The sequence below is a fragment of the Scophthalmus maximus genome, chromosome 12 (assembly GCF_022379125.1).
Source record: "Scophthalmus maximus strain ysfricsl-2021 chromosome 12, ASM2237912v1, whole genome shotgun sequence".
NCBI lineage: Eukaryota > Metazoa > Chordata > Actinopteri > Pleuronectiformes > Scophthalmidae > Scophthalmus > Scophthalmus maximus.
In genome coordinates, this window is record NC_061526.1 from 20,069,405 (window position 1) to 20,080,578 (window position 11,174).

Sequence of the window (11,174 nt, forward strand, 5' to 3'; positions counted from 1 at the left end):
TTAGGACTTTATAAAGCGGGATGTAACTATCACTTCACATATGGTCTCATTACAAGCCTGGGTATTTCCACTGCACTGGGTCAGTGGTACTCTGGCAAGAAGAAAAATCATCCCACAGCTATAGTGGGACAGGAATGTGGGCGTTATGTGAAAAATCACAGCTCCCATGTGAAGGTCTCTGGATGAAGCCATAAGCAGATGTGATTTGTGGAAAAATGAAATTCTCCACAGTGTCAGACCGCAACGTGTGCAGCTGTGTGTTCATTTGCATGTGTGAAGAACAGTAATGTCCTGGCCTCCTGTGACACACCGAAATTCGCCACTGTTTCATAAAGTGGCAGGGAAGTGTGTGACTGTGGGCGAAACTGTGAATGTGTGTGTGTGTGAGTGTCTGATGAAGAGGTGGGGGTTTACACACGTATGGACTTGTGTTCCCCTCTTCCATGTGAAAAGACCTTTATCGTGAACAGGAAATGAGTCAACTTTTCGTGACTATGATTATAAGAATGCAATCTAACTGACTCCGAATGTCACCACTGTTTAACAGATTATTTTTTTATCCTTTTCTACATGAACATTGGATTCTGTAAAACAAAATAAAGGAACATTAAGAATTAATAAAACTTTAAAGTCTACTATACTTCTCCATACATTAAATAAATGCACTGTATACCAGTACATCATGATGTGACTTCACTGAACCTGCAACTTGCTGGGAATAAACACGCACTTTTGAAATAGCAAAGAAGTTAAAATTAAAAAATGTTCAATCTCGCAATAATCTTACCCACAATGCCACACTGTGCACGTGTTGAACCATTCCTGCAGGGTTTACTGGACAAGTACACACATTATATGTGAAGAGGTCAAAACTCACACTTGCACAGCCTCGTGTGCAGTTTAATGAAGAGGAAGACACATGTACACTCCAGTCTACATTTTGTGCACCTTCAGGTCAGTGATTGAGCCAGTCAGCGTGACGTCCGGGCCTGTTTGATTGCATCATGATTGGAGCACTCACTCAGCGGGTCATCACGACTGTGTCTGCAACAAACAGCAGCACAGGCGGCAGCCTGTACTTTTCCACTGATTTTAATGAGCACGCAGCGTCTGACCTCTGATATAAGAAACCTGGCACCTCGTTGCCTCCTCGGTGTTTAACAAGGTCACACAAGATGTGCCTTCTCTGTTGATTGAGACTCTTCCCGTTTCACTATATGAGTAAACATGTACTGACGTGCTCAACAAGCTCACACACACACACACACACACACACACACACACGCACTGATAGCAAGAAGAAAGAACGCACTTCCTGTTTCTGTCACACACACACACACACACACGCACCATGGCCTGACTTTAAAATGAGCACCAATTAAATCATGTCTTTGAACATTCAGTCCCATAAAACAATCTTATAACCCGTGGGACAAAAAATGTTGTTTACATACAGTATGTTTCTGCCCAAATTGAGGTAATCTCGTGTAAAACACAATAATTGAAATGTGGCATGGCACTGTGGCAAAACTGGATAAAAAAAACCAACAACATACATTTGTCACTTGTATCTGTCCCAGTATGAATCCACACACTATGCATGTTAGTATATTCCCTTGTGTTTATATAGCTTGCTTACTTATTTATTACGAATACATACTTTTTTTTATTGATGTTTGTATTTTTACTGCCCCCTTTTCTACTGTTTCACAGCAAATTTCCACACAGTGGGACTAACAAAGGATTATCTCATTTTATCTGCGGTAGTCTTCGCTTATTTGTTACCCCTTGGATGGGTTGTGGGGAGAATAAAACGACTACCACTGAAGGAACACAGCTTTGCTGCTCTATGTCTAATGAACAGAATCCAGGTTTTCCTGGGTTCGTTTGTTGTCGTCTCTTTTTTGTTCCCCTTCCCCCCTCCCACGACATACGCTTGCCGTATTTCCCACAGCCAGTGAAGGCGGCGCGGGCCTCACGCTGTGTGTGCCCTCTGTTTATTTTCAGAGCGGTGACGTGAACGCCGCACTCCGCCTATATGAGGCCCGTCAGACGGCGGCGCGGCCGCTGATTGGCGGGCCGTTGTTGCTGTAGCAGCTTGTGTCGTCACCGCGGGTGGGCGGAGGGAGGACGGGCGCCATAAAAGCCCGCTCCCTCCGTCCGGGAGCTTCACTCTGGAGGAAGAACGTCAAGCGGGAGGGTTGGCTGACGTGGCACCGAGGGACCTACGCCCCCCAACCCCCTGTATTTACCAACAACAGGCGTCTGTTTAGCAAACACTGTACCGTCCCAGCTGACGGGAGAAGAAAACTTCCTCTACCTCGACGAAATAAATGCCAAGAGACACGACGACACAAGACACGGACGTGGAGAGAAAGACGTAAGCGGACGAACGAAGAAGAAAAACAACAACATCATCATCATAATACGACAAAAACGCGCCACGGACCTCCGCCGTCGCCTTTCTCAATGCATACCCTTTGTGCCCGGGGAACGATGAAGCCAGAGATCAACGCCGCCGTGGGATTTCTGTCGAGATTTCTGCGCGTAAAAGGACACGTAAACGACCGGCAGGTCCAGACGTTCAACCAAAGCTTACAGGACATTCTGTCAGGTAAGGAACACACAGAAAACACCGCATATGGGTCCGCGCGATCGAGTCCGGGGGTCTGTTCGGTCCACAAATGCCCAAATGTGCCTTTTATTTAGTTTGAGACGGATCCAGAAGAAGCGTTTCTTTGTTCTCTCCCCCCTCAAGGATCACGATCAGCGCGACCAATGCGCACCACTGTTTGCGCACGGGGGGAGGGGGAGGAGGAGGAGGAGAGGGGGGGGGGGTGATAAAGTATCAACACACTGACGCTCATTCGACGACTAAATTGATAATAACGCGTTTTTTCTAAAACAAATATCTGCGTTTTGGTCGAAGGGTGTTAAGTGACAGTGTTGGGCAGCAGGGGAGGATAGAAGAAGAAAGAGGAGACGAACAAGGAAGTGCGCCTCGGTCGGTCGATGAAGCTCTCAAAGAAAAGAGCAAAACAGCGGTTACGTAATTCCGCATTCGACGTAAAAAAAAAAAAAAAAAGAAGATTCCATAATGAAAACGTCACGTAACGCCAGAATTTTATTTATTTATGTATTCACAAAGGCATATTAAAACTTGTCCATTTTAAAATAGAAAAACATTTTTTTTAGAAACATGTTTTTGTAACTCGACGCGCGTTTCAGTGATGCGTTCACGGTCCGGTTCCACACATGTTGGCATTATTTTAAGGATTTAATTGTTGTGGGGGGGTTTCAATTAAAAGGTGAAATAATGTCTATCCATTAATTTAAAACATCACACCTAACTGGTGGCAATGGAACCAACGAAGGGAATCGAATCATATTTTATCAAATTATTTCCCCAGGAAATTAATTTTTTTTTATTTTACCCGCCGCTTCAGTTTGAATATCACAGTGTTATTGTGAGGGGGGGGGGGGGGGGGTGTTCACAGATCGCTGCTGCAGCTCCAGAGAGAGAAGAGGGGATTGTGTCTTCATTTCCTGCTGTAAACACATTCCAGTCTCAGGGCTCTGAAGCTGCCATACATCTGCCTGCTCCATCTGCAGCAGATGACCTACATATCTTACATAAGGGCCTGGCTCGTTCAAACAGAACAAAGAAATTAAACACAAATTAGATTGCAGGCAATGTTTTTTTCATAGGGTACTATCTAATAGTATAGGTGTATGAAATTAAGTAAATAAATAAGGTGGTCGGTGCAAACTAAAAGATCTGCATGGATGGGTGTTGGGGCATGAATACGAATATTTCTCTATCAAGAAATTAACATGTTTTTCCTTTACAAGAGGTCAAAAGAATAATAGTGACACAAAGAGCCCTGAACGCACCATTCCGTACAAATGGGGAAAAAAACAAACTGTAGTTCATTGTTACAGGATACCTTAATTTCCTGCATCATACAATTCAGGGTTGTGCTCATTTTCTTCTTTTTTTTTTTTTAAATCACTAGTTAAATTTAGCGAAGAATATGTCCGGGGGCTCGGTGCGACTGTGGTATTTGTAAACAGACAAAAGTTAGGGGGGATGAGTGGAGTCGGCTGGGAGGCCTGTGCGTGTGGGGGAGGGGATGTTTTGGTGGGCGCCTATAGGAGGACATTAAAGGCGGAGGCAGCGCTGCATGGTCAGGGAGGAAATGGAGGGGAAATCCACTGAGACAGAGCCCAGCCGCTCCAAAGTTAGGAGAGATAAACAATAAGCAATGATATATTACGTACCACAACTTATGAGGTTTATTCTGCCATCTTTCGTTATCCAAGGCAACTTGGACAAATACAAAAGAACACAGATGAGAATGTAATTAAATGTAACACGGTGTCTCTGTTTTCTGTAAATCTCTTTTGAGCACGAGGCATATGAGTGAAAACAGAAGTGAGTGTGCGGTAGTGCCTCGCGAGGCTCGTCGCTACTGGACTAGGCCGACCGGAGCCCCCTTTGTACTTGACAAGGCCTCAATCACCCACCATTGTGTCTGTGCTCGCTGAAAGGCCGGTTGCCCCGCTCCTCGCGTTTGTGCTGAGCGAAGGGAAAGTAAGGAAATTAGTCCCGACGACAAGATAGTTGCGTAATTGAAGTTAACGCTCGCCGTGATTTGAGGCCTCTGGCCTCGAACGGAAAATAACAACGTCCAGTGACCTCGGCAGCCGGGCCGTCGGCCACAACACAAAACCAACAGCCCTCGTTCCTTAAACCCTTTGGGTTAAGCGCTCACTTTGTCTACTTTTCCGTTTCCCCACATCCGCCCCCTCCCTCTTCCTCCTCCTCCTCCTCCTCCCATGTGCCCTCGTTTTTAAGAATAGGCCCCGCTGAGCTGATCCTTTCCCAGCTTGCAGGTTTGCCGTCTTTGTGGCTCGTTCTGGGGCTGAAAGATCCTCCTGCGTCCTTGCGACCAGCCCCTCCATTAGCTTGACGGTACACAGCCCTTCAGTGATAAGACACAAGAGGAGGGTGTGTGTGTGTGTGTGTGGGAGGGGGGTGGGTATTATCCCGCAGATGCATACAGGTGGCCTCCGGGCCCAGGCTTTCTGGCCTACTTCACTCACCCCTGTTTTTCATCAGGCACAATGCATGTTGCCATCAATGGGAATTCAACAGGGATGAGCATTGTTAGGGTAAACAGCGTTCTTTTTTTAAAACGGGGAGGTCAGTGGATGAAAAGGCTTGAACCACAAAAATGTAAAACTATCCAGCCATCTTAGAAGAGTAATTGAAAGTGTTTTTTTTCTTTTCGCGTGCCTAAGAAGAATTTACAAGGAATGGGCCACATTTCACTTCCACGTGAACCCCAAATCAGACGATCAACGCTCTCGTCGTCTTAACCGCTGAAAGGCCTGAAGCTTACTGTGAGTGGCGTCACTGTGACTCACTCCAAAAACTTCCACACAGACGACGAGGGGGGGGGGGGGGTATGTCTGTCTCCCTTTAAGAGGCGGAGCCGTGTGTCTCAGATGGCCGGACTGTCGACACTCGCAGTGTTTTTGTTCTGGCAGTCATGGGGGACTTTTGCGACACTGACGACGGGCCATGAGTGGGATTGTGAAATCCAACTGGCCCTCATGTTGTCACGTAGGCCCCGCGGAGCCGCCGGCCGCCTGTTTTATGGCTGCTTATCAGGCCAGTTCACAGGTGCTGGTGTTTTTCTTTCTTTTCCTTTGCTACTGCACACAACTACGCCCTGTTCTCCGACGTGTAAACAAGTACACTCGGTTGATTCTGATAGGATACGGGCTCAATCTGAAGAGTATATTTACCCACTGAATTGAATGGATCATAAGCATTCGGTCAAAGGGGATTTCTTTATATCTACAGATCTGTAGCAGGTTACTGCCTTTGTATTTGATTACTTTGACATGTCAGAGCCCGTCGTCTTCTACTTTACCATCGAAACTACCTCCTGGCAACAACAACACATCAAACGTATCTGAACCTTAAAATGATTTTACAATATAATTAATCAGGATCTACCACACAGTTCACTTTCAAGTAAACTGGGTTTTGACTTGTTTTAAAATGTTCTCATTCCAGGTAAATCCCTTTTACTGCCATAATATGTTTATTGAATCACGTGGGGGTTATCTAACACAAAGTACAGTCTGTCTACTTTGTGTTTTTCGACCTTTGGTCGCATCCGATCTCTCCTGCACAGCCACAGCTCACACACGCAGTGTTTAGCAGTCGGCCTTTGTTTGGCTCCTCTGCTCTGGGCCTTCACCAGTGCATATTTCATGATCAAGTCCACAGTTACATGTTGGTCTGATGCTTATGACCCCAAAGCTAAACGTTGTCGTTTCCCCCCGCAGAGCAATATAAGCACCACTGGTTCCCAGACAGGCCATGCAAGGGTTCAGGTTACCGCTGCATCCGCATCAACCACAAGATGGATCCACTGGTGGGGCAGGCGGGCCAGCGCATCGGCCTGACCATCCCGCAACTCTACTCGCTGCTGCCCAGTGAGCTCACGCTCTGGGTCGACCCCTTCGAGGTGTCCTACCGCATCGGCGAGGACGGCTCCATCTGCGTGCTGTACGAGTCGCAGCCCGGCCCCGTAGGAATGCCGATGACCGCCGGCGCCAGCGCCCCCTCAGGAAACTGTGGGCCCGTGAGCCCCATGGTGGACAGTCACATCAGCTGCAAGGAAGAACTGATGGTGCTGGGCAGAGCCAGTCCCTCCAAAGCCTACAATATGATGACTGTGTCCAGCTAAAGAGGCACATCGTCACCCCGGCCTCCTTTTTGTTCAGGGTCACGCCATGCCTGGTCAGATCACTTGACCAGATCAGGGTGAGCCTTTTTAAAGCTAAGAATATGAAATGAAATAGTGAAAGGAGAGAAAAAGAAAAAGAGAGGGAAAAAAAAGCAGAGGATGTGGCCTATCGTCCAGGTGATGGAAACCTTGTTGGTTTTATATTTTTTACCGTCTCCCCCCCCATTGTCATCTGTTCTGTTGTGTCATTGGATCAGCTGGGCACTCCGTTTTTTTCCAGGAGAGGCTTTGTGGAAATGGAACTGTTGGGGCAGCTAAATCAACCATCCAAACAGGAACCCCCACGGAGAGTGGCAACTCCCCCTCCCCTCGACTGTAAACAACATGGTGATCAGCTCCATCTCTGAAGGGGCTGTCATTGACTTTGCACTTTTCTTACTTGTGGTTACTATGGGTACATACACGTTCAACACACCACCGCAAAAAACACCAAAACCTAAATTGTAAGCAGTTTTTAACTAGGAATTTAACCCCCTGAATTTCAAAATCCACAGGGTTTTCAATTTGCCCTTTTTTTTTTCATGTGTTTTCATTTTCCTGGGTTCGGAGGGAGTTGAGGTTTCAGACTCTGTCTTTCACTTTCCTAGCTCAAGGTAAAGAAACGCCCGAATAAGAGCATCTCTATTTTCTATAACAAAACCCCTTTTGGACCACAGGGCATCAGTTTTCTTTATCTTGTAGCTGGGAAAAGGCTTTTCAGTCTCACCTCCCACCACCACCACGACAAAGTTTCCGAAAAATAAACGTCATCTCAACCGTCTCTCGGCCTGTATGTACGTGCAAGTGGAATGTGTTGTGACACCTGTTACCTATGGATACCAGCGTGTCCTGTTGCACTGACGCCCTCCCATCACCCATGTATGTGTAGCTTTCTGGGGGAGGGCAGGGGACGTCTCCTCCCCCCCTCCCCTTCATTCTAATGAATGTTGTTGAAATTCACAATCAAGTTCCTGTGTTGTTGGTTCTGCCCCCCTTTTCCCACCACCTCCACCGCCACGTTGTCGTCTCCTGCATCACCAAAATTCTAAAAGTGTAGCAAAGGAAGAGGTGGGGTTGCTATTTTACCCAAAATTTTTGGTCAAGTGACCCTGTTAGAATTGACATTGAATGCACTTTGACGTGAGATTGTGTGGGATGTGTAAATTTTTGGAGAAAAATCGCCTGCATTCCATCCATTCGAATGTCATGTTTCCACACCGCTTTAATTAGCCCCCTCCTGCCCCATTTTTCTTCTTGCCGTTTACTCATACTGTAGCTCCCCCACGTCGGGATAGACGGATGTCTATTAAACTGGGGAGTGTGCAACTCTGGATTTAAAACACCCGTTTTTCTTTTTAACACTGTATTTGTGAACATTTCAGAGCTGTTGATTTTTGGAGCTGAGGGTATTTTTGGTGGTATGTGTAGACACATTCTCATCCGTTCACATGGCACTGTTTGCTCTGGCAGGAGGCAGAGCCGAGCTGCCCCCCCCCCACCCACCACCGCACCGTCAAACACACACAGATTTGTTCAGATGGGTCTGAAAGGTCTGGACTAAGTGATGACTGTGTGAGGTTTTGGCCAAAGGGAGGTCTGGAGCGCCGACATGTACAGAGATTGATTTTTACCGTGAATTAAAAACAACACCGGGCCTCGTCAGCCTTCTATTTCCATTAGGTCTTTCCAAGGTCTTTGAAAAAAAGGAGAGACTTCCTTTCGTGTGCGTTTCAAGGTGCACTGCCTTATGGAGACCTAATTTTACATGAAATATGAGCCATTTGTCATTTTAAACTGATATCAGGCGCATGTGAGCCAGCCTGGTGCATTGCGCTGCCCAGACCCTCACTGGAGGTGTCCTCTTTCCAGTCTGGCAGCGTTAAATCTGCCCCCCCCCCCCCCCCCACTACCACCTCCCCTCCTTGTGTCGGGGTTAGAGTGCCTCAAGTGCTACATATCACCCCTCAGCTCAGACCTCCCGTTCAGACGAAAGCAAGCCAGAATGCTAGCTGCTAGCTGACCCCCTGTGGATGAAGGTAGACTTAATGTGACACATATCATCATCCGTTACTGTGGGGAGCTGGGTAAGGACGGCGGGGGGTACGGGGAGCTGGCGTGAGAGGAGGAGGGGGGGGGGGCCAGGGCCGGACTCCTTTTGTCCAGGGCAGCTAAAATCCCTCCAGCCCCCCCCCCCACCACTTCTGGACCTGTTCAACATCCAGCATCCCCCCCACCCTGACCAGAAGCCCTCGACCCTCCCACAACAGTGATGGATAAAAAAAACCAGCACACGCGCTTGGCGTGCTCACGCTGCACTAGGGGGGTGGGGCTAGTGGGAGACGAGGAAGCGTGGAATCGAAGATGAAGAATTGGGGGTTACTAGGCCGTTGTTTTCCTGTTTTCATCTCAGTGGATTCCGCTGCACTTGATTACGGAGTTTGAGTAGCAACTGTTTACATGCATATGTAAGGATGTGATGGCCGTCTCACGTCCCTCAACTTCGCTCCTGGTTCTGGGGTGGAGTGGCAAACGGCGAGGCCCGAACAGATGCGGGGGTGTCCGCTACCGGTGTTTCTCGACTCTCCGCCGCTGGCCAAATCTGTCACGGCACGCTGGTTCGCCACTCATCATCAGACCTATGGGTGTCTAAGCTCCAACTAAGCCTGAGAGGATCATGGGTAATAGAGCTATAGCCTTTGACGCACTGCAACCCCCCTAACGCCCCCTCCCCCACTCCCCTGCTCTCTGCTGATACTCCCTTCAGCAATCTGTGAAAAGCAGTGGTTCCATGTTGGCCAGGCGGAGAGGAGCTGGCTGGGAAGAGAGCCCAGCGCTTTGGTTTCCACGGTGAACACCCCTTTTAAAATCACACTGCTCCTTTATCCCATATTTTATGGCATGTGACAAGATGTTTTTGAGATTGGTCTATATTTCGGAACGCGGGATGATCGTCTCGTCTCACTTCTCTCTTGATGTATTTTATGGTCACACTGGTAGATTTTTGTCATCTTCCCTCTCTGCCGTCCCCAATTTCTCCTCTTCATCCTCTTTTTTTAAGAGGATTTTTTTTAATTTTTAGTCTGGTGATCTAACCCACTTTTAACCGACTTTGTTTTTAGAGCTACAAAATTTCAAAAAGTTAAATCCAAAATCCCCTGCGACGCCTTCTCAACTGTACTGCCATCATCCGAAATGGTTCAAGTGCTCGGTAATATTGAATATTTAAATGGCATCCATTCAGCTTGTGCGCACATAGGTTACAGAATTGTCGTGAGAGTGCTTTTTGAGTAGTCAGAGGTAAAATAGCACATAAAATGCACTAAATATGTCAAGTTGAAGTTGTGACTTTTCTTTTCGAGACGCGAGAAGTCTCTCCTGGAATGTATTGCCAAACTCAGGCCTCGGACATTCAATAAATACCCTTATGGAAAAGTTGTGCATGTTAAGACATGAAACAGGAAGGGAACAGCATTTTTGTTGTTGTTGTTGTCGTCAATATCGTCATCGATTAGTTGAATTATTGCCACTTTCACATTTAAGGTGTTTTGCATATTGTAGAATGTATTGTAACTGTACAACAAAATGGTAGAGTACATAACATTACACATGGGAAGTGCCAATAATTGCTATCCTGAGGTGTTTTTAGGTGTATTCCTTTTTTTGTATGTCATCTTTTAACATGGATATTGCTTTTTCGTAAGTGAAGCCATTTGTGATGGGAGTGTTGGCAAGGACCAAAGTTGTTTTGGTAAAAAAATATTAGTTTCCATGATCTGTAAGTGTAGACGTATCCTTTGGGGTTTTTTTCCGCTTCTTTTGTTATTTTTTTTTCCTTTCCAGTTTTTTCCCTTTTTTTCTATTTACGTACAAAACCAGAAAAAAATAGACAAAAAAATCTGAGCTTACCCAAGAAGAAAAAGCTGTCTATCTTGTGATCTCATGTCAGTACATCTTTCTCGTGTTCAGTTTCTTTTTCCTTGGGTATGTTGTGATGAACTGCTGTAAATTTGTACAGTTCATGTAAATTGATTGTGCGGAAGTTGTACAGATTTCTATATTTTGGAAGAAAAAGTTTTTTTTTTCTCTGTAATAAAAGATTTCCTATCTTGGCATCATATTCCGTTTGAGCGGTGTCATTATTCACTCAGTGCTCAGTGTTAGTAGGTTACAGCTTTACACCTCTGCATAAAAGAACCAAGGAAACACGTTATGTACTCGAGGGAGGATCTTGGACTGTGTGTTGTACATTAAGAAATACACAAACCGTAACGCTGACGTTGTGGACCAGATGTAAGTCCCAGTCTTTGAGAACTAAGTCGACCGTCTGTGCCAAGAGAACTGGAGAGGAGATCAAGTCTGCAAACTCTC

The 11,174-nt window shown here is 46.4% G+C and overlaps 1 protein-coding gene across 1 annotated transcript; it reads left to right on the forward strand.

The window, feature by feature from the left end:
• The first annotated feature begins 2,158 nt into the window (after positions 1-2,158).
• Positions 2,159-10,923, forward strand: btg1 (B-cell translocation gene 1, anti-proliferative). The gene is made up of 2 exons (XM_035649286.2): positions 2,159-2,614; positions 6,364-10,923. The coding sequence occupies exons 1-2, from the start codon at positions 2,470-2,472 to the stop codon at positions 6,765-6,767; spliced, it is 549 nt and encodes a 182-aa protein (XP_035505179.1). The 5' UTR covers positions 2,159-2,469; the 3' UTR covers positions 6,768-10,923.
• Positions 10,924-11,174: the final 251 nt, after the last annotated feature.